General features: G+C 38.4%; 1 protein-coding gene across 1 annotated transcript in view; it reads right to left on the bottom strand.

Annotated features, from left to right (window-relative positions):
* Positions 1-289: 289 nt before the first annotated feature.
* ENPP7 (ectonucleotide pyrophosphatase/phosphodiesterase 7) overlaps positions 290-25,365 on the bottom strand; it is a 195,564-nt gene continuing 170,488 nt past the window's right edge. The window contains exons 4-5 of the mRNA XM_044069629.1: positions 22,333-22,561; positions 290-378 (exon numbers count right to left, since the gene is read on the bottom strand). Coding sequence (XP_043925564.1) covers positions 290-378; positions 22,333-22,561 — 318 coding nt within the window. The remainder of the gene's footprint in view (positions 379-22,332; positions 22,562-25,365) is intronic.

The following is a 25,365-nucleotide window of genomic DNA, read 5'->3' as shown; positions in this document are numbered from 1 at the left end:
TATTAAAGAGAATGAGGCTCTACGAACACTAATTAATACAGAATTTTTAGTTATTAGACCTGCAGACAAGGGGGGGGGGGGGTGGAATTGTGTTTGATATTGAGAATTATATGGATAGGATGTTTAGCATGCTTCATGATGAAAAAGTGTACATCATATTACAGAAATTTCAGGTTAATGGTATTATCAACAGACTGAATTTCTATTTATATTATTTTCTCATGACTAACCAAATAGACTACAATCTTTTCAACTATTTTAGTGTAGAACATCCGACTATACCAACAATTTATGGTCTTTCAAAAGTGCATAAAGATCCACAAAATCCCCCACTTCGACTTATTATATCAGGAGGAGGTTGGCTCACAGAGCCAATGTCTATATATGTAGAAAAACAGCTAAGATTTGTGTTGAATAAGGTAACTACTGTCCTCCATGGCAGCATACAGTTCTTAGAACATCTTTATGACTGGGCTGAAACTCAACAAGCTGTAGGTTTAACTGATGTTATCTTTGTTACATTGGACATGAACTCTTTGTTCATGGTTATTCCCAACGATGAAGGGATTGAGAATGTCAGGCAGTTTCTTACCAAGGAGAGCAACTTCAGCAATACCAAAACCAATATGATATGTGCCCTTCTAGACTTGATTCTAGAGAATAATGTTTTTTGTTTGAAAGAGAGTTTTTTCTTCAGAAAGTGGGAGTTGCTATGGGCACGGCATGTGCCAACACATATGCCAATATTAGGTATCCAGACAACCACTCAGCAGGTACTCATAATGACAGTTTATTGGGTTCTCAATAAAACCACACTCAAAACACGATAGTCCACAGATTAAGCGCTTTCGTCGGAATAACCAACCTCATCAGAATACACATAATACAACTCAAAGAATTTAAATACCCAGTGGATGATTATTTAGAATTATTAGAGTTAAAATGGCAAATTAAGTTGAATGCAGGCTCATATCCTGGCTTTAATGAGCGTATAAGTATTATGCCCTTGTTGAAGCTAAGAGCTTTGTTTTATATTTAAAAAAATATTTAAAAGGTTTTTATTGTTACTTCATGGGTTTATTACCCCATTTTTTGTATCATAGTATTTACAGTTGTTTGTTATATATTTATATACATTTATATACATTTGTATTCATTGGTGATATGTATGCGTGTTTACATTTTTATATTTATTTGCAATATGGGAGTATACTTTTTCATATGTTTTGGCAATATAAGTCAGGTATTATCCTTTAAATATGTGCATTAGTTGACAGGAAGTGATCTAATAGTAGGATGTGATGTCAGGGTTTTTGGCTTTTGGGAGGGTATTTAAATTCTTTGAGTTGTATTATGTGTATTCTGATGAAGTTGGTTATTCCGACGAAAGCGCTTAATCTGTGGACTATCGTGTTTTGAATGTGGTTTTATTGAGAACCCAATAAACTGTCATTATGAGTACCTGCTGAGTGGTTGTCTGGATACCTTATATTTGTTTTTCTTGGTTTGTGTTTTCTTTGGACAGAACATATGCCAATATTGTTTTGACCCAATGGGAGAAAGAAATGTTTTTAACCTCCGACATGTACAAGCAGCCCATTATGTTTTATAAACGTTTTGTGGATGATATCTTCTTTGCTTGGCATGGTGATGAGACACAATTAGATACATGTGTTAAGTTCCTTGATAACACAACTGGGTACCTATCCTTCTTCCTTAGTCACTCCAAAGGTGAAATCAGCTTTCTGGATGTAACTGTGAGTAAAAATATGTTTGGTAATATCTTGACCAGAAAACATAGGAAGGATTGTAGGAAGGACAACATTCTTCACTGCTCCAGTATGCATCCTAGACACATTGCACATGGTGTCATTCAAAGGGGATTCAGTATTTGTCTGCCTTTGAAGACATGATTGACAAACCACGATGCTTTGCCAGAGATGGTCTGCACCTGTCACCCCTGGGATTCAGGTTACTAGCTAAAGCTCTTGCCACCCCTATAGTGCCTTTTTTTAGGCAAGGTTGAAAGGATAAAACCACCAACATAACAGATACAAGCATGCAAAATCTGAAGGTAATGCTACTCAATGCTAGAAGTCTAAACCTCAAAATGCACTCTCTCGAGGCACTCCTAAAAATGGAGAACATCGATATCTGTGCAGTAACTGAGACCTGGTTCAAGGCTCCAGAGAGCACCCCTGCAATACCAGGCTACAACTCTTACCACACTTTTCAGTCACAAAACCAAGACTGAAACACTAAAGGTGGAGGAGTGTCCATATTCACCAAGGATATTCACACCTCCAGGCTAGTTGCCCTACACAATGCATCTGAAATTCTCCAGGTGCAACTAACACTAGGGAAGACTGCAATCCAAATTATAGCTTACTACAGATCCCCCACCATGTCCCAAGATTCTCACTACACCTTTCTAAACATACTGAAAAATATTAAGATACAAACAAACACCCTGCATCAACTAATCAATTGTCCCACCAGGGGCTCCAATATCCTAGACCTGGTCATTACCAACATGGGAGATAGATGCTCCACACCAGTGATTATCCCTTCATTGGTCAGGTCTGAACATAAGCAAATCACCCTTGACATCCACATCCCACCCCCACCCCCCAGTAAGGAAACCTCCTTAAAAAACTTCTCCAAAGCCAACTTCATGCTACTGAAGTCAGAAGTGCAAACTTCATGACACCCATGCAGACGTGATCTGAAAGTTCGACTGCAGAATCCTACACTAAGGCACTGCACGAGCGCATCCACTCGTGCATGAATCGTGCCATCCCAAGTAGAACCAAGATGCTCTTCTTCAAAAAAAGGAAGCCAATCTGGTAGTCCCCTGCTATAAACAGATTATACAACAGAAGGAAGAAACTGTTGCAGAAAAGAGGACAATCCCAGGGTGCAAAAAACTCCCTCATCAGCCTCAGTAAGAAGCTGAGATCCTTCATAAAATCCTCAAAAGCTAGTTACAAAAATAAAATTGCCAAAGATTCCAAAGACAACCACAAGGCATTCTATAGTTATGTCAAGAATCTAAATGGCAATGCTTAGATCTGCTCTGAGCTACAACAGAATGGCATTAAATATACTGATCCCAAGGATATTGCCAGTATCCTGGCAGATCGATTTAGTGCCAACTTCGCCCCCTCTCACCCCCTAAAGGGCCCATCTCAATACCAAAAGATTGCCAAATCTCAGTAATCACGGCCACACAGGTAGAAACCGCACTCTCCAAAGCTAAGAATACAGCATCCGTGGGATCAGATGACATCCCAGGCTGTGTACTACATGAACTACAAAATGAACTGGCACCTCATCTAAGTGTTATGTTTAATCATAGCCCCACCTCAGGCTTCGTGCCCACTGAGTGGCGCACAGCTACAGTTATCCCACTCCACACGGGGGGATCCGCTTTGTATCCCGGGAACTACTGTCCCATCAGTCTGACAAGCCTGATCTGCAAGGGCATAGAACGCATTATCATGGAACTTATAAACAAAGACATTGGCAACCTTCAAACACTGGACCCCACCCAGTTTGGGTTTGTGAAGGGCCGATCTTGTCTCCTGAATCTGATTGGCTTCTTCGAATCAGTCTCCAAAGTTGTGGATGGGGGTAAGGCAGTTCACACAGCCTATCTGGACCTCGGCAAGGCCTTTGACACCATCCCCCACTCTGGAATCATAGATAAACTTACTAAGCTGGGCATGAATCCCTACATCACTTGATGGGATACCAACTGGCTTACTGACAGAACCCAGACTGTAAAAGTAGCTGAATCCAAATCCAGCTCCAGACAAGTGACAAGTTGAGTACCTCAGGGTTCAGTCCTGGGACCACTCTTGTTTGGCATCTACTTCTCTGAAGTACAGGCCAACACTAAGGGACTTTGGCTAACAACATTTGCAGATGACTGCAAACTGGGAGCCATTATTGAATCCCCAAATGATGTGGATATTCTACAAAAGGGCCTTACAGAAACAGATGCCTGGTGCCAGAGCCATGGGCTCAAGCTTAATGCCAAGAAATGTATAGTTATCCCCTTTGGAAAAAAACATGTACCCATGAATTACCACATAGGTGGCAGGACACTAAACATCGAAAGTGTGATGAGAGACTTAGCGACACAGGTGACAGTGGGCTTTTCATCCAGAGAAAAGGAGGTCATTGTCCCACTGTACTCATCCATCATTAGACCCATTATAGTGTATAATGCCCCATTTGGTATGTACCTTACAAGACATCTGCAACAGCTGGAAAGGCCACAGAAATGCCTCATTAAAAGAATCACAGGCCTAAAGCAAATGCCATATGCTGACCATCTAACAAAACTCCAGCTATACTCTGTGGCATATCGTCTACTCAGAGGCAATTTCTCCTTAACATACAAGGCCATGTCAAACCCTGAGTTGTTGGACATGCTCCACTTAAAGAAATCCCAATCCCACAGAGCCACATGCTCCAGGGATCTAAACCTTGTCATCACGATGAACAAAACATGCTGGAGGGATAAGTTCCTGACCCAGAGACTCCCCATACTCTGGAATAGACTGCCCATACATGTCAAGCAGAGTGCCTCATTGGCCCTCTTCAAAAGGAACCTTGATGATTGGATGGGAGATAGGAAATTCACCCCAGGGATCATGTCAGTTGCCCTGCTAGACAGGGGTCCAGAGAAGTAAATATTGTGGGAAGAAATATCCAGGGAATTGTTATGGCTAGGTTTGCATAGGCCCTAGGGCCAATAGCCTAGTACCAACCTATGAACCTATGAACCTATGAACTAAGAATATAGTTAAGAACCAAGTCCTACACTGCAAGAGATTACATACAGACAGGGAAGAATTAATGGAAGCCATGAGTCGTCTCACTACAGAGTTTGTTGAGAGAGGATATAAGAAGTGTGATATTGACAGAGTGATAGTAGAAGTAGATTCATATGAAAGTTACAAAACCAAACCCTACTATTCAGATGAGCATCTAGTGAATGCACTCCCAGAAAGGCAGATCTCCTCAACATCTGTGAATAGACTATGTCTTATTTTTTCTAATCATGTCAACAAGACATGTGACATCATTAAAAAGAACTGGCCCATTCTCCTTACTGACCCTGAAATCAGTCGTGTTGTTGGATCTATACCCAGTTTTAGTTTAAAAAATGGCAAGAATTTGAAAAAGAAACTTTGTTACAAACAGAAGAAAATATGTGACAGGTTTGTCTCTCAGCGTAGAGGGACTTTTTCTTGTAGAAATTGCAGAATTTGTAATAGTATTTGGTCTACTTGCATGATTTTACACCCTGTGCATCAGAAGCCTGTAGAGTTCTTATTTTATGCAGATTGCTCTACTAAAAACATTGTGTATTTTGCTAAGTGTAATCTCTGTAGTGCATTCTACATTGGTAAAACCAATAGAACTTTAAAGGAAAGGGTAATGGAACATCTTAATGATATTAGGAACAGCAAGCTTACTAATGCACTAGCCAAGCATGTTTTAGATTGTGGAGACCAGCACAATTTTAAATTTTTGGTTTTGCTGAAAATGAATGAGAGTTTTAGAGAAGGTGACATTAACAATGAAACTTAATATACTGAATTAAGGTGGATAGTGGACTTTAAGGCATACTTATCACCTGGCCTTAACAGTACTGTGTCCTTAAAACCTCTCGAAAAAAAGAGGGTTGCTTCACTGATTTATAAAGAATTTTTATTGGTTGCTGGTTTTATTTAAACCTTGTGTGCTAATTTATTTGTGTATTAAGGTCTGATGAAGAGGATTGCCTCAAAAGCGCTTACCTAACTTTGGGTTTTGGAATAAATTTCAAGTATTTTATTCTCCAGCCTACAAGTCTCTTTACTCATACTTATATTTATATTATTGGGTTCTTGGTTCCACCATCTAACTACTTCCTACAATCTCCTACTGGCGTTTTACCTCACTAAACATGGTGTGGACAACTATGGCAATTTGGTATTTTGAATTTCGCTCTTAAGGACGTTCGGTGTTCATGTGGTTCGCTGTTTATGTGTCGGCCTTTCGGGATTCGCGCAAGTGAGGTTTCATCATTCTAATATAGACCCATATGGAGAGTTGTGTGCTAATATATATATATATATATATATATATATATATATATATATATATATATATAAATACACACACACACACACACACACACACACACACACACACACACACACACACACACACACATATGGATTCACTTTACAATGTCGAAATTCCGAAAGATCGAATTTCATATGGCCGAGACCATATGATTAAACTTTCAGAACCTCAACACTGTAAAATAAATCCAAAAAAACAAAGAAAAGGCTTTTTCACCATAATTGCAGGGGGGCAAGCCCCCTGCACCTCACACATGGGGGGGCTGCACCCTCCACACCCCCGCTACTTAAATATTCCAACTCCAAGATTGCACTACAGTGAGGAAAAGGGAAATCTTCCATTTCGTGCTGCATGCAGATCTCCATTCACAATGTCAATATTTAGAAAGTTTGATCATATGGTCTCGGCCATATGAAATTCGATCTTTTTGAAATTCGGCATTGTGAAGTGTTCCCATATATGTGTGTGTGTGTGTGTGTGTGTGTGTGTGTGTGTATATATATATATATATATATATATATGTAGAGAGAGAGAGAGATAAGGATATAGATATATATAGAAGAAGTTCAAAATGTGATTTAAGACCAAATACAGTCACCACAGGACTGGGTAACTATCACTAAACTTTGTATTAATCATGCAATTTTATAATAGCAACATTTTCAATACATGCATGTTTAAATCAGCCCAAAACACTTTTTATTCTCATACCTAAGTCAGATCTCCTCCTAATTAAAATGCCATGTTATATCATTATTAGATCTAGATATTAAAATATACTCAACTATTCTAGCCAAGAGATTTCATTTAATTAATCATATCATATCAAAGTGTTAATCTGGCTTCTTGGAATCGAGACAGATAAAAGATAATAAAATAATGGAAATGATTTACATCACAGCATTAACATTATTAATCAGCATGCAGTTTTTGCTCTGGATGCGAGCAAAACATTTTACTGAGTACACATTTATTACCACATCACAATTCTGAAAAAAAATATCTCGTGAAAACTTTTATCCAAAACATAAAAATCATATAATGCTCAGCATCCTTTTATCTCGCTATAAGTGGAAGGTTATCAAACCATCTCAAGAATTTGGCTGATAACAGGCAAGGCCGTCCCTTGCCACAATATTGTTTTGCATTATTTTTGAAGCCATTATATTAAAAAAAAATTCTACAGGATCCCAAATCAGCAGAATAAAACTATATTGTAACAAGTGCATTAATATTAATTCCTTTGCAGATGATGTTCGTTTTCATTTAACAAAACTGATAAAAGCTTTTTCCTTCTTACTTGAAATAGTGATTATAGTAGAACAACCAACAATAAATTAAATCTTCAAAAAATCAGTTTTGCTTGGTTTTATGGATATCAACAACATAACCCACTTACCTTTAAAATCACCTATAAACATTTCTTTAGGTTTACTATGGAAAATTCAAATCAGCTTCGGTTGACCATGTTAACCCGAAATGCTGAATTTGAAATTCTGAATAGTAAACCAAAGTGAAAATGAGTACATTGACCACTGTGATTTGATGTAGTTGATATAGCAGAAGGTGACATCACTCAACTCCTGCTATACACATTAACGTACCATTGAACTCTACAGTCAATGGTATGTTAATACTACTATTTTGCAGAGGGGGGGCTGTGCCCCATGTACCGCCCCACACCCCCTGCATATTAAATATACCAACTTTGAGATTGCACTTCAGTGAGGAAATGAGCTAATTCCCCGTTCCTCACTGAAGTGCGGCTTCCCTTCCCAATGTCAGTACGTCGCTTGTCAAATGATCATGTGCACAATTCATCTCAATCATTTGTGGTCAACCTCTGTTGGTTCAGTTATATGCCCCTTGGAAACCATTAATTTGACCATCGGACATTGACTGGCTGCACTTCGTTTAAGCCATAGTAAGCCATTTCATTACTTAAGCTCAAACACCTAGAAGTAAAGTGTAAACATGACATACTCATTTCTGTTCATATCAATTTTAAATCAAACGTGGATGCAATTGAGAAGGATCTAAAAATTTGGAACAAAAATTTAGCCTACTTGCTAGATCTTTTTTAGTCAAACTAACATATTCTGATGATTCTTTATTTCTACAATAATTCATTAAAGAGTATTTCATCTTTTCAGATCCAAAAATAAAACTATAGCAGATTTTTTATGGAATAATATTAATCCTCATTTCAGTTTGAATAACCCCAAATGTAAAAAGTTGGGTTTAAATTACCTAACTCTCCTCTTTTCTGCATTTTTCCAAGGAAAGTCAAGCTACTAACCATCTGATGGCATTTTGGTGGAAACTCTAGCAGTTCTTCTCTTTCAGTAATAATAATTAGATTACATATTAATGGTCTAGGTATTTCAGGTAAATCAATTCCATGCATTGATGTCATCATGTGTTTTATCTAAACTCACATCTTAAATTAAGTTACTAATGCATGGCACTCATAATTTCCTCATGAAAGTATAACCACTCATGTGATGATAGGAGGTATAGCCAGCTATGCCAGGAGAAGTAGGGCAGTGGATGTCTAACATATGTCAGCATAGTTAACTGACGTTTTGTAAATAAGTATATATCATTTGTATATCAAACTGATTTGCACAGATGCTGGTGTTGAAAATGTATTTATAAAGTTCCTTGTGTTAAGCATTTATCAATGGTGGGTCCTACTGGACTGAAAAGAAATATGCCTGTATGTCAGACTATATGGTAACTATATTGCAACAGAGGATACTGGAAGAGAAAGGGTTAATCTCAGTCCAGCTAACTTTCAAATATAGTTTGAAATTAAATTACCTGAAAGGCCAAAAAAATTGCATCTTACAGTTCTGATCGCAGCCAGAGATGAAATATCTGTAAAAGTCTGTTACAGCCTTCTGTATTTTTCTTGGGGTGAACTAATTGCTACTCTGGAAGGGTGGACGTTTGAAATTGTTTTATGATTTCCAGATGCTATAACACATTTTAGCAAAGCTCTTTGTGTGTATGGTAACACATATCTGCAAGATTTTCATTCATTTTCCAGTAAAGGGGGTAATATTGGAACCAGAATTCAGATGACCAGATGTGTATGATGTCATTCTGTAATCCAAGACTAAAATTATGTTTTAATACCAGATGAGACAGAAGTCTCAGAGCAGTGTGTTTTTTTGGAACCTGACATAGAAGGATCTCTCACTCACTTCATCTTGCCTTGCTTTACTAAGTAACCAGGGAATAAGTGATTCTTTAGATCAGTCAGAAAAATATATTGAGATTAGTTAAGTACTGTTTTTCTGTATCTGTATGAATCTATTCATCTGTGTTATTTTAATATTTCCTGTGATTGAAACTCTGGTGTTTATTATAAGTAGATATTTAGTATTTTCATGCTCTTTTAATATTTATTATTAAATATATTTAAACTTTTCATTGAGGTTGGTCTTTTGGAGAATATTTTAACCTTTGAGAGTACTTATATTTATTTGGTGATGCTGTGGGCCTCTCCTGAAAGCCTTACTGTTTGGTCAATATTACCAGTGGTACTACTATTAGTTTCACTCAGTATAAAAGGGTACCCTTGTAAGAGCCTTAGAGCAACTGGCCTTGGAGTGTCCTGATGGCAGTAACTATCTTATAGTCTGGGCAGAGGGGCATAGTTAGTAAATCTGTGCTAGCCTTTCCCAGGTGTGTGTGTGTGTGTGTGTGTGTGTGTGTGTGTGTGTGTGTGTGTGTGTGTGTGTGTATGAAATTCAAATCTCAAAGAGTGTGTGTTTCAGTCACTTGGAGCAGGAACAAAGAGCACTGGTTTCACAGAGAGAGTGGTGGAGGACTTGGCTTGAAACAGTTGGCTGAGGACTCAGCTGTATAGCTGTGCCAGTGGGGGGTCTTAATGGGAGCCTGTGGAGAAGGCGGGGGATTCAGACCCCAGACTGAGTGTGTTTCCTGTGTGCTCCTAAGGGAAATTGTGTTTGATGCACAGAGTTGGTTCATAGGTTCATAGGTTCATAGGTTCATACTAGGCTATCTGCCCTAGGGCATTTATAAGCCTAGCCAGAGTGTGTGTGGCTTTCACCACCCCTTAGGATGAGAATACTATACCCATTAGTTTGCTGTGCCTCTGTCCAGCAGTGATACAGAGATGATTCCTGGGGTAAATCTACGATCTCCCATCCACTCGTCAAGATTTCTCTCGAACAGAGTCAGTGAGGGGCTCTGCCTCACATGGACTGGGATTCTGTTCCATAGTGTAGGGAGTCTCTGGGTGATGAATCTGTCCCTCCAGCACGTCCTATTTATATCCGTGTTGAGGTTTAAGTCTCTTGCTCTCGTGGCTCTGGTGGATTTGGATTTTTTGAGGTGGAGCATGTCCATTAATTCCGGGTTGGACATGGCCTTGTATGTCAGGCACAGATCACCTCTGAGCAGATGGTATGCGACTGAATAGAGCTGGAGTTTCTTCAGTCAGGCATCGTATGCCATATGTTTGAGCCCATTTATCCTTTTGGTGAGGAACTTTTGGGGTCTTTCCAACTGCTGCAGGTGTCGGGTAAGGTACATTCCGAATGGGGCGTTGTACTCAATCATTGGTCTGATAAGTGAAGAGTACAGGGGTACAATGACCTCTCCTGATCTGGATGTGAATCCCTTCATGATCAGGTGGACAATGTAGAAGGTCTTCCTAACCACTTTGGCAATGTGAGTGTCAAAAGAGAGGTTACTGTCAACTTGGGTCCCCAGGTCCCTGATAACTTCTTCCATGTTTAATGGATTACCACCTATGTGGTAATTAGGGGTTACCTTGTTTTTCCCAAAGGGTATGACTATACATTTTTGGCATTTAGCTTAAGGCCATGGCTCTGGCACCAGTTATCCATTTCTATGAGACCTCTCTGGAGGATGTCTGTGTCTGATGGAGTGTCAATTATGGTGCCCAGTTTGCAGTCATCTGCAAATTTTGTCAGCCACAATCCCCCTATGTTTGCCTGCACTTCAGAAAAATAAATGCCGAACAAGAGGGGGCCCAGGACTGAGCCCTGTGGGACACCACTCGTGACCGGCTTAGAGTCTGACATGGCACCAGCAACTCTAACCCTGTGTGTTCTGTCCTTGAGCCAGTTTGCAACCCATCTTGTGACATATGGGTTTACATCTAAGCTGGTGAGCTTTTCTATGATGCTCGAGTGGGGTATTGTGTCGAACGCTTTTGCTAGGTCAAGGTAAGCTGTGTGAACTGCCTTACCCTCATCAATGGCCTTAGTGACTGTTTCGAAAAAGTCGACCAAGTTCAAGAGGCAGGATCTGCCCTTGACAAAGCCAAATTGGGCAGGATCCAGTGTCTGTAGGTCCCCAATGTCTTTATTTATGAGTTCCATTATGATCCTCTCCATAGCTTTGCAGACAAGGCTCGTCAAGCTTATGGGGCAGTAATTTCCAGGGTCTGTAGAAGCACCGCCTTTGTGGAGTGGGACCACAGTTGCCGTACGCCATTCTTTGGGTGTGATCCTGTAGTAAGGCTAAGATTAAACAGCAGCCTTATGTGTGGGTTTAGTTCCTCATTGAGTTCATGTAGCACACAGCCGGGGACACCGTCCGGTCCCATTGATGCTGTGTTTTTTGATTTAGAGAGAGCAGCTCTCACCTGGGCATCTGAGATGTTTGGGAGGCTAGACTCTGGTGGGATAGATATTTCTCCTTTTGGGGGGGAGGAGGGGAGAAATTTGCACTGAACCTGTCTGCCAGTATGTTGGCAATGTCTGTGGGTTCAGTGATTTGTTATCATTTTGGACTAATTCTGAGCATATCTGGGAGTTTCCACCCAGGTTTCTAACATAGCTAAAGAAGGCCTTATGATTGTCTTTTGTGTCATTAGCAATTTTTCTCTCAAAGTTGGCCTTGGATGATTTTATGAGTGATCGTAGTTTTTTGCTAGTATTGATCAGAGATGCCTTCCCTTTTAGGGATTTTGCTCTGTCATGTAGTAGCTTTCTCCTCTTGTTGTAGAGTTTGTTTATGGCTGGGGTCCACCAGACCGGGCGCCTGCCTTTGGTGGAAAGGGTCTAGAAATACTGTGTGTACATATCTTTGTTTCAAGTGAACGTCCCTCACAGGTGTCAGTGGTGAGGATTCAGGCTCCTTGATTACTGGCCCAGAGGGGGGATGTCACAACTCAATAACAATGCCAACATCTTAAAAAAGAAACTCTAAAGCTTATACAATCTCCTACACTATAAGGTCTTTTTTTGCCAGACCTATGGTCCATAAATAAAACACTACTTTACAAGTAACCTGATAAGTCCAGCAGTCACAACATTCTTTCCAATCACCACACCTGGTTACACCAATTTCAAGTTGGTCTTATAATGGTTGGGTTAATCAAAAATAAATAAATAAATAAATAAATAAATAAATACATAAATAAATAAATAAATAAATAAAACATTTCCTCTTATTTCTTTATAATTCACAACTAAATTCCACTTGCTATTTTGATCATATCTTTTACTTTAGCTTATCACAATAAAAACAAATAAATATATTTTATCACCTACTCAGCATGGTTTCAGACAAGGACACAGCATCACTACCGCCCTCCTATCCTTCCTTGATACAGTTAACCGGGCACGGGATTCTGGTAAAATAATTGCTTCACTTTTCCTTGACCTCTCCAAAGCTTTTGATACCATTTGCCACACTATCCTACTCTCTAAACTATCCACCCTCCACATTTCTCCCCCTACCCTACAATGGTACAACAGCTATCTCTCCAATAGGCAGCAATCCACTAAATGGCAACAGTCTTACTCTCCCTTCCTCAGTACATCCACAGGGGTACCCCAAGGCTCCATACTTGGTCCTCTCTTATTTAGCATCTTTATTAACAACTTTCACACCACTCTCCCACAATGCTCAGTAATCCAGTATGCTGATGACTCTACAATAATATGCACTGCAAATTCCAGCTCTGAACTCCAGCAAATTACCCAGAATGCCCTCACATCTACTGAATCTTGGATGCTTAACAATCATCTTGCCCTAAATCCAAAAAAAAAACTAAACTAGTAATTTTTACTCCTAGGAAAACCACTCCATTTGATAAAAAACTCTTCACTATACAAGCCCAAGACAATACCACTATAGAAGTTGTCCCACACACTAAATTACTAGGCATTATTATAGATGAAAACCTTAACTTTGACCTACACATAAACAATAACATCAAAAAACACACCAAAAGCTTGGTATGCTCTACAGGCACCAACACTTTCTTAGCCTCTCTACTAGACAAACCCTTGCAACTACCTTTTATTACCCTCTCTCCTTTATGGTGCCCCTCTCCTCACTAATATCCAAAATTCTACAAAATCCAAACTTGCTATGTGTTACAACAGAATAGCAAAATTTGCCACCAAGGCCACTTTCTCATCCCACCATTGTAAGTCACTGAAACAATTAGGGTGGCTGGAACTCCCCCACCATCTCTCATTCACCCAACTAACTACTGTGCACAAAATAATCTACAGACCCACAGACTGTCCTGCTCTCTCAACTCTACTTGCCAAATACCATTCCAGCAGGCATCTAAGATCTGAAAATCATCTGCTTCTAAAAGTAGATATGCCCACCTTACCTGCTGGTCAACTCCTCTATGCCTTCACCATTGCCAAACTATGGAACTCACTTCCGCCTTCTATAAGAAACACAGGCACCACCACCTTCAAACAAATGCTGAAAAATCATCTCAACTCTTCCTGGCTATGTTCCTGCTCTTTAACCTAACCTCTTCACTCTCCTTATATGATTACTAAACTCCTATGTCTTTTGGTAATAGTGACTGATGATATTTTCTCCATATTTATTTTTATCTTCACTTGTTGATTCTGGTACAATAATACTGATCTCTATTTATACCAATCTGATTGAATTCATTGAATTCTGCTTTAATGTATATTTTCTGTATATATTGCTGTAATCAAACAAACTAGATTCCTGCTTTTATGTATATATTCTGTATATGTTACTATATTTACTATCTGTAACACTGTTTCTGCTTCTGTACTAATTAATGTTTATATTTTTTCTGTATCTCGTTGGAGATTTTCTCCCTGGGCCTCCACTGAAAATGGGCTCTCTTAGGCCCAGTGGACTTATCTTGGTAAACAAATGCAATAAATAAATAAATAAATATATATGTCCACACTGAGTAACAGTCTGATGTAACATGCAATTTACCATATTCCAAATACATATACCAACAATTCATACTTTTACTTGATGGCTGCCTGACTCCACACAACCTAGCTGATACAGGGAAATTAACATCACCCATCTGCATACTATACTCTTAAAGACCTTTATTATTCAAAAATGTGCATGCTGAGTGGACAGACCAACAGACTTACCAACATGCCCATTGTAAACCATGCATATCTCATAGGAAAAAGTCCAGCTGATCATCAAGCCTTTAGTGGTTGGACTGACTGTAATGTCGGTTACATAAACACACACACACACACACACACACACACACACACACACACACACACACACACACACACACACACACACACACACACACACACACACACACACACACACACACACACACACACACACACACACACACACACACACACACACACACACACACACACACACACACACACACATATGCATACACACAAACCACAAAGGAAAGAGGAGACAAAGATGCTCTTTTCTTACAAATGTCTGCACTGTGTGTTCATGTCTTCAAAGTAGAAGAAACAAACACACAATGGAAACACATATAAGAAGTGAGCACTTTCTCCATGTCCGCTGCTGATGTTTTATGCAGGTGTGTTGAATTAGGTACCATATACCCCTGCAGTGTAGCTTCCAGCAGGAGAGGACCACTAAAGTGCCATAATATAATGACATTAAACAAAGGTAAATAATTTTTTTCTTACGTAATGCCATTGTATAACAGCAATAATTCACTACCATGTGTGGATATTGCAAGTTTTACTCATAGCTGGATTTGTTTAATCACATATACTTCACCCTTGTGATCAAACCGCACAAATCATGGGTAAATCCTGTAATAACAGCATCTAGTCATGGATAGTTGCTATATTGTATAGGAGTGATTCTGAACTGGATGCATTTCACAACAGACTGATTTCAACAAGTTCTCCAGTATCAGTGTTAGAAATAACTCACTGGTACAATTGTACCCTTGCTGTACAGATCATTCAACCAAAATTATGTGCAACACCTTGAGACAAATTTTACGAAACAAAGATGAACAGATAAGAAACAAACAAGATAAGAAATCAAATTGTGATGCTCCTTTATCAGACAAGTGGTTTGCTCATGGAAACAGTCGCATACTTTTTTTTATAAATTACAGTCAATTTCCCAACCAATGAAATGATCTAAACAACTGACAGTTGTTAAATCTTATTTAGCAACGGAGAAAGCTGAAAGTGTTTGCTTTTTTCTTTTTCGCTAATCTCGTGTTGTTAAAGTTTTTTACTAAAAACGGTTAAATCCGTTTAATATTTTAAAACTGTATAGCTAGCAACGGAAATGTCCCGCTATTTGCAAAACTGTGTCTTAATTTTAATTGTAACTTATTTAAGCGAATAAAAAGACATAAAAAAAAGCAATTTTAATCTTGTCTTCTCCCTTGCTTTGCAGTTGCTATTCTGTGCGTCTTGTGTGGCGCAGCAGTACATCAGAACTGCCATGCTGCCGCTGCGACATCTGCGGAAGGGCAACAGGCATTATAATTTATTATTATATATATATTCTTTTCTTTCTTTCTCTAAATAATGTAATATAATGCATATAGTTTCGCCTGTGTGTAATATGCTAATGTTACCTGTTACCCTTCTTTCGGCTTCCTCGGGACCAAACCACGCCAACCGTGGGTAAATTTAGCATTACCCACACACAGGCGTGGGTTATTGCTATATTTCTATATGCTTTTGACAGTCTGCCTGCTGACCATCAGACTTACCCTATCAGTGAAGTGCAGCCATTTTTCTGTTCTGCTATTCCCCAGTGGTAGTAAGATCTGACTAACAGAGGCTGTTCTACAGACAGCTTTTGAGGTGGGCATGTTTAATATGGTGTTACCCCTCCCTTGGGTGAGGGAAGAGAAACCTGCATCACTGTGGGAGTCACTATGCTACCCCATGTTAATATATGCCCCCATGCACGCATAGTGAGCTGCAGTGTACATGTCTTTTTGGTCAGATGCCCACAGTTTGGCCCTCATTTGAATCACCAGGCATCTTCTCAGGGATTGTGACATTAAGAGCAGTGCAAAAAAGTAATGATACTTGCATTGCCTTATCAGATCCATGCAAATGTCTTTTTTTCAATGGACATTAATATCATCCTAATGTTTTATATGTGCTGATTTATTCTAACGTATATAATATAACAAATATATTTACTTATTTAAATATGGCAATGAAATATTTGCATTCTAACAATTTCAAAAAAGTGTTTTACAGATACTGGTTTTGGCTTTTTCATTGTTTTGTTCATTTTATTACATCACTTGTTTAGGAATAAAATATGATTGTTAAAAAATAATTGAATTTACATGAAATAATACCAATAATATCTGATAAGAAAAATCTATCAACAATTCTGTCTTCTTTGGAAGGTCTGTGTTTCTTAAATCTAAAGTGCACACACACATATACCCCCCCCCCACACACACACACACACAAGCATCAGTAATGTAATTCTTATACCACAAAGAAAATATTGCTTCATTTTTGAATCTTAATCAGAGAGCATCACTAGTTTCTGTTTAGTACTGTCTTTTATAAACTGCAGTTTCAAGATCATTATATAATATTTACAATGAAATCTCACATCAGGGGTGAGTCCTGTGGCTGTGTTCTCTCAGGATATTACTATTGACTTTATATACCAAGAACAGATCCACTATGAATCTTTGAAACATCCAGGCTTGTGTCACCAGTCCCCAGCAACAAATGCTCATAACTGGCAACTCAAGTACAAAAATGCTAGCAACACATGAATTTAAGCATGTCAAGTTGGGATAAAAACAAATGAAAAAGAGACATCACTAACAGGAAATGAAAAGTTAGAAAGGTTGTATCAAGCAAAATGCAGTACAATTTCAGCTGTCATACATAGCAGCTCTATGATATAAGTAACTGCACTTAACTACAGTCTCTATATATTAAGCTTTAACTGTGAGATAAGCAGCAGTGATACAAGGAAATGACAGCAAGCTACCAAGAACTAGGTTTAAAAACTGGCAGAGCCTTCTCAGAGTCACTAGTCATGCCTCCTTTGTGCAGTTTTTCTGTTACTAACAAGTCTTTTGGACAATCTTTCACAATTCAGGTCAGCTCTGTAAATATAGCACACAACTACATGAAACTCTGCATGCATGCTTTGTGACAAACTCAACTATTTATTCAGTGAAGAAAACATTGTTTACAAATAGAAATAATTTATGATCCCAGAAGACTAAAAAGATGGCACTGGAATTAAAATATTTAATTACCTTGATCATTTTATTTACTTACTGGGATGGATACAGAAAAAAAAAACTAAACTTGAGCGTAGACACAGGTTGTAGTTTTGGCTAGACACAAGTCAAGATGGCATGGTAACATAAAAATAAATATGGGAAGTCAGCACCAGTTGCTTGTGACTCAGCATTAGCCATCTGCACTGAGAATCCTATCCAATATCCTACCTAAAATGCTGATTCAAATAACTCTGAAAGCAATGCCGAGTCATAGCTCTTACTGCGCTCCCTACTGTAAGTCAGAGACCTGATTTTGCCAGTCCCAACATCTTGAGAAATAATTTGCGAATCAAACAAGAAAAATAAAATTCTGAAATTTGCTCTTAGACTTTTGAAGCTTTTTTAGCAGGTTACTTATGATATGGAGGACCTTGACCCCCCCCCCCCCCCCCACACACACACACACTGGCATACTGACATTAAGGTGAATGCTGCATGGTTTTGGACTTAGTACATATTCTCCATTGATTTGCATGTTGTTTTCCAATTTTCCAAGGATCAAGTTTTGGTCATTGGAATATCAACTACCCAGCTACATGCTAACTGGTTGCTTTGGGTGATGGTACAATAAGAACAGGAAGCTGTGCTCTGCTGTAGGGTGGCTAACTATAGCACAATGAACTTGGTAGTTAATGACTCACAAAAGCTTTGTCTGGATCCCTCAGTTTGATTCAGAACTTTGAAAATACAGGTACTGAGTAGCTGTGTACAAGATGAAGTCAAGCTGTTTACTTTTTTGAATCCCAGCCATGGTATTCATTTATTTGCGGCTTTGTATCTGCTGATTTATATGCAGTGTTTTGTTGTAATACAACAGTCATATCTCAACAAGATGTACTTGGATCAGTATACCAACCCTCCTAGTAAGAAAGAAAAAAATAAAAGGGTGGAAGGGAAGAATAGTCTGGTACTGATCCGAAGATACTCGACAGTTCATTCTGCTTTACATAGCATCGGCACTGGCACTTTTAATGACTAAAGTGACTTATGCTCATTCATGATTTTTCATCACTTCCTTTGACAAGCTTAATTCTCTTAACTAGTTTTGTTGATCAGTAACAGATGTCTGCATGACATCGTAGGCCAAGTGTGTTTCTGCCACAGTACCCTCAGCACCCTGCCAGATAAGTTGCTTCTGTTTGACTCACAAGACCCTCCAACTCCATTGAAATTGCATTGCCTTGGTTTTGTAATTCCCTCTACACAAGGTATTTTGCTGTGTTTCCTTCATGTGGATTTTTATCATTTCTTCTTGTGTAAAGCACAGAATTTAGGCAAAGCAGACTGTTATATACTTTCCATCCCTGTGCTCTGTTTGGAAAGTAACATTACATCTTCTCTCTAGCTCTCAGTAACCATCCACTGTTTGTAACTGACAATTTTTTTTAATTATTTTACATGTAAGAGCACTATAAGCCTTTTCAGTACAAACATTTATAGCAGAGATAAAGCAAATTCTTATTAAAACAATGGCCTTGATTTGTACTTTGAAAAGGGCTAATACCTTATGAATTACTCTGTTAAAATATTACAGTGTGTACTATTGTCTCATCTTTGTTTTTTCATATATCTTCAATCTTTTTGAAGTTACTGAGTAAAAGTATCTGAGCAGTTTGCTATAGTTTATTTTTTACCTAAATAAAATCCACATTTAATACTTAATATGTCCATGTGATATTCCTGTTGGTATATACTAAAATTAATTCTAACAGTTTTCAAAGTGCGGCTTCATGGTGCATAGTGATGGAGCACTACCTGCTACTTAGGTGACCAGAGCTTGATAAGTGACCCTGAAAGAGGAGGAGGAGGAGCAAGGCAGGAGGGGGAGGAGTGAAGGAGCATTGCCTGTCTGCCTGTACTGGAGAGTGGGAAGGATAAGTGTGTACAGTGCAATTTCCTTGGTGGAGACCAGACAAAACACCACTTGCATAGGATGGGGTAGGACTCCTTGGAATGAATGTCCTTGAGAAAGTGAAGAGAAGTCCTCTACAGACAACCAATTACATGCTTCTCCTCAGCCTTTTGCTAGGCATATGCTGTTGGGGCCAGGGGAAAAAAATACAGAAAAACCTTGAGCCAACACCCTGATGTTTGTCTACATGATGGCTTCTCCAACTGACCTTTGGTGTGTTGATAGGGAATGAACAGGTGGATTGATTGCAAGAGTGCTGATGATCAACAGACAGTTTCTGGGGGAAGGCAAAAATGGACAAAAAATCTCTCTCTCGATTCATGAGGTTCTGAATAAGTGCATACCTCAAAACAATGAATTTTTAAGTGTTATTATAAGGGAATATATACTAACTCCAAAATTGCTATATATTAAAGTACTTTCTCTTCCTCAAGGCACAAAAGTCTTGGAATTAGTATATGTAGGTGGCAAGGTTATGGAGTTCAGCCCCCCCCCCCCCACATCAAAGGATGCAGTGGCTTATACCATCAAAAAAAAAACACACTATTTAGGTGTAACAGTGAGTTTTATACTTGATTGCTACATTCCAAGGATCACACTTTCATTTTCAGAGTTTCAGAAATCACATCGAAGACTCATAAAATCCCAGTAGGATGCCCTTTTCATGCTAACTAATACACCAACCACCCAATGGCTTGGTATAAGTGACAGAGCTGACTAGTACTGCCTGTATCATGAAGGATATGTCTATACACTGGAAGATGTTCCTCCAGCCTCTCTTCTCAATTCATCAAGTGACATGTGACAATGGCAACAGTGACAAGGAACTGACAAAAGAACATTTGGTGCACAACTGTATGTGGTGATCAAAATTACACTGCCACTTTGGTAAACTTAGTGTGCATGCCAAAATGAGAATCTGCATTCCTTTTGCAAACCTTTGAACAGACAAAAACAGTTAATATGGTACCTCATAAAGTACAGTGACAGCAAATGTGGGCAGTTGAAATTGGGTCTGTCATACCACTGAAGGATCCCTTCAGTGACTTGCTATTCAAGATGACAGCATTGAATAGCCCATTCAGCAAATGTTTACATTGCTGAATGTTACCACATTGAATTACATTAGTTGGCCAACATTGCTGATGGTACATTAACATGGTCAACTAATGCTGGCCAACTAATATAATTTGATGTGCAACATTTGTCAATGTAAATATTTGCTGAATGGAATGTTCAATGTTGTCGTCTCAATAAATATCAGCTCACTGAAGGAATCCTTCGATGGTATGACACAGACCCATTGAAATTATAATTGGAAAATAGCCACACTTGGGGGCATATTCTTAGTTTAAATTGATTTATACACTGTGAGTCCAATTTCCAAGTGCATCTGTTCCTTCATGATATCTCACATGGTGACTTGTCTTCATTTGCCAACTGATGCAGACATCCTCTTATGTATTTTATCAAGTGACAGGCTCTACCCTTCTTGCACAAACATTACCAAATAATATATATGCAATGAAAAACAAAATCACAGCCTTCATTTATTCTTTGCAATTTGCTTTACACTCTGCAGTTCTGGTGAAGTATCTTTAGCACATCTTAGTATAACTTACCTGCAGTGGAAGTGAAAATTCAGCACTGGTATATGCCCATTGTTACAAGCTATAACTATTTTGCAGGACATTAATGAAATTAATTAGATCACATGCAGACATTTGTCTAAAATTTGTATTTTATGGTGGTGGTAAGCTCCCCCCATTTGAGGGGTTCACTACACTCACCTCTGCTACTTATTCCACTCACTCTTGAGTGACTAAAAGTAAATGCTTGGCTTTCCAAAAAGCAAAGAAGCCTTTATCCTTTCTTCAACAATTTGAGAATAAGAAACCTGACTTGAGGACTTCTATTTTCAAAACGGGGTCAAAAAAGGTAAATCTGTGGCTTATTTTGTCAGTCACTTACTTATATGTCCAATCATTCTTAAAGGTTTTCTTATTTTCTGTTCTATACTCATAGGTTCATAGGCAAGCATTAGGCTAGCTGCCCTTGTGGAGTATTTTAAGCCTAGCCAAATTCCCTTTCAAAGGTGAGAATCAAACCCTGTACCTTGTATTTGTGAGGTAAACATCTTAACCAGTATTCATACCCCACCACCTACCCTCATATACACTGTTCTTCCCTTTGCTTACCTTTTATAGTAAAAAACATGGTTTATTTAGCATTTCATTTTCTGTATTGTTACAAACGTTTTTGATATATATCACTTTGCTTTTTCAATCTACATCACCGTGTTGACCTTATTTACTACATTACCTCATATTCTCAAGCTCTGTCAGCACATTATGTACCCATTTATTTTTATCCCAAGGGATCCAAAAAACATACACGAACCCTCAGCAATACATAACATAGAAGAGAGAGATGAAGGCAATGACAAAGAGAGAGAGAGACAGAGAGATGGCAGTTTTGTTTCCATATGTTTGGCAATACATTTAGTACGAATTCTCATTAGTTTACTATGGTATAAGTCTAGGAGTCAGATCAGATGTGACTCTTAAGAGAGAGCAAACATATGTGCTGTAATAACTTACTATCAGCAATCTAGTGCTTTCTCCCAGTTGGACAGTTTGAATTCACTGGCTTACTAGAGAACTGCAAGACAATATATTTACTTTTAGTTCTAGACATTACTTACCCTGAGAGACAGCATTCAGCATATCCTTGGTGGCGTACAATGAGCCATCATTAAGTTCAGGTGTAATATTCAAGAGTTTACACATCAGTTCATAAATATGGACACTTTCAAAGGACTCTACCATTACATTTTTCTTAAAACTAGGCCCACTTGCTAGGAATATGGTTTTCATGTCCATATCTTCATTATCAAATCCATGTTCTCCCTTGTTAAACTGAACTTGTATCCGCTAGAAGAAAAAAATATATATTTTAGCATTATTTCTGTGAGCAGTGCATATTCCATTAGATCATGTTTGTTTTCTATAAGTGATTTTATCTCTGAATCAAATGATTTCATTCTCTAAAGATTTATCAAGTGTTCATGTAGGATACCACAGGCCTAACCAGATACCGCCAGTATGTCCCTTAGTCTGACCTTGGTTATGCATATGGATATTTATATTTGTTTCTGAGCAGTCTGCTTCCAAATCCAAAGCCAGTAGTGAAACTTTGACTAAGAGTGTTAGTCACTGATTAGACAGTTTGCCTTTTTCTCCTTTATTTTGAATGATATGACAAGCTGCTGTTTGACATGGTGCATAGGAGACATGTCGTTAAGCCTCTCACTGATTCCTCTGAAACAGAGAACATGTTATTGATGATCCCTAAATGAAGCTTTTCTGCAGTTACTCTACCTTGTGATCATTCTCTTGTACAACTGAGTCTACTTCTGAACTTATCTATGATTGATTTTTGATGTAGGCTTATTGAGGCCTCAGAAATTGCCCATCATTTAACCATTTGTTCCCCACAGAGGTAAGGGCTAGGTGGTGACAGCAAAACTACAATTGTACTGTGCAGCTAGACATATTTTTAGTTAAATGGCTGCCCTTGTCCCACTTCTCAGATGCAGGATGCACAGGAGTGCTGTCTCTTCATGATGTGCTGCAGACATCTGCCAGTACTTTCTGCTTCATGATGTGCTGCAGACATCTGCCAGTACCATCTCTTCTGTAGTGCCTATCTAATTTAGCACCCCCACATTACATACATGGACCTACCAGGCAAAACAAAAACCTTGACTCATCCCCAGTGACAGAGAAGCTGATCTCTGACTCAGACATAACTCTACTGACAGTATGGCACCAGGGCCAAGAACTGAGCCTGTGTCCTTGACTTCAGATATAGGAGTTTTCCTCTATATCCTTGATCCATGCTTGTTTAAGATGTATTTGTCACCATTCAGATGTTGGGGCTGCCATTATCTCCACATTCCTTCATCTTGAGAGGAGAGACTGACAGCTGTCCATTTAAGCTTTGAGGCCTGCCTAATTAGGTACATGCAGGCAATTAGTACAACCATGCTATTCCTACAGTGGAAATAGGACATTGTACCTTCTTAATTAGTAATAGGCTCTGCTCACTCAAACTTGATACTAACACATTATAACTTACTTCCATGGAATAGAACTTTGAGACATTATTTACACTCCCATTCAAATATACTTGGCAAAAATGATTCATTCTAGTTTGGCGTGCTAACATGAAAAGAAAATTCTATGATAGCTCCATTGAATCTCCAATTAATTTCTACAATAACTATTTGCTAACATATTTTTCCCAGCTTTCCATATTAACCAGCTCAACCATTAATAAAGACATATCGCTAAAACTAGGTATGGTTCTTTGACTTCTTCCTTTCCTTAAAAGTTTTCTTTGCTACCAGGAGTATTAACAATTTTAATGTTCCCTCATTTTAATACAATATGCCCCCTTCTCATTTCCTAAAATTATATGATCTACAATTACTTGCATTTCTTAGACTAAAATTCCATGTAGCAGTCCTAAAATGTTTGCCTTTAAATTACTCAAACTGACCAAAAATACTTTCTCATGCCAGTAACACCTTTTCCCACATCTCCAGCAGTTTGCATGCAAATGTGGGAATATCCTCCTCAAATTTTATTGGGTATAAAATATATATTAAGACATTTCCAATCAAAAGTCTTAAACTTATGTGGCTTTATAGTATAACTACTTAACATAAAAACCTACTTTTTGCATTGGTTCACCCATTTCTGTTTTCAGCTGAGCACTCCATTCTGCCCCACACTTCCCCATTACTTCCAGCTCCAACACTTCTAAGGCTTTACCCAGTCTATTTACTAAAGTATCACTTCTGGTTTTGAGTAAAATGGAAACTATTTTACGTGGAGTTGGTCTAGCAACTACATCAGTTCTATGATCCTTGCCAGACTGAATAGATCCTCATATTTAATCTACAAAAAATTGTGACCCTGTACATTTCCTTAACTTGTTCCAAGGGGTTCCATTTACCACCTCTACTCATTTGGTCCCAATATGTAAAAGTTGTCTTCTTTATCTTTCTAATTATACAATTCCTCTGTTGTGGCAGACCATTTTTATTATCTTCTATAGATACTAAGAATGTTACTTATAGCTTGATCTCTTACTTTTTTCTAAAAAGATATGTGCAGCATTACTACAGCCATCTTTATCACATATGGCAACTCCATTCCATGTTCATAATGCATCCCAAAGGTATACCTATCAGAATGGTTTGAATTCTTGATATTACCTTAATAAACTTTTCTATATAAAAATGAAATCTAATATTGTTAGCCAACTTATATCAAAATAAATCAGGACAGCACAGTGGTGCAGCGGTAATGCTGTTGCCTCACAGCAAGAGGTTCTCTGGTTCAATTCTTGGCTGGGTGCCTTCTGTGCTTTGTATGCATGTCCTCCCTGCATTTGTGTGGGTTTCCTCCCACGTTACAAAGACATACATCTGAAGCGTTTCTCCCTGGGCCTCCACTGAAAATTGTCTTTGTTCCAAAATAAATAAAAAATCATGGAGCTGGAACATTTAAACCACACAATTCCTTTGCAAGAATACTTTCATCCCATCATCCCATAACATACTATATATAATCCATCCACTGCAAAATCTTAAAATTTCTATTCACCTTCAAAGAAATATCCTGGCATTCCAACAGGAAAAACTTGAAATACATACAAGAGAAAACAA

Source organism: Protopterus annectens, chromosome 4.part0 (assembly GCF_019279795.1).
Source record: "Protopterus annectens isolate FY-2018-M chromosome 4.part0, PAN1.0, whole genome shotgun sequence".
Taxonomy (NCBI): domain Eukaryota; kingdom Metazoa; phylum Chordata; order Ceratodontiformes; family Protopteridae; genus Protopterus; species Protopterus annectens.
This window is presented reverse-complemented; position numbering and strand designations above follow the sequence as displayed.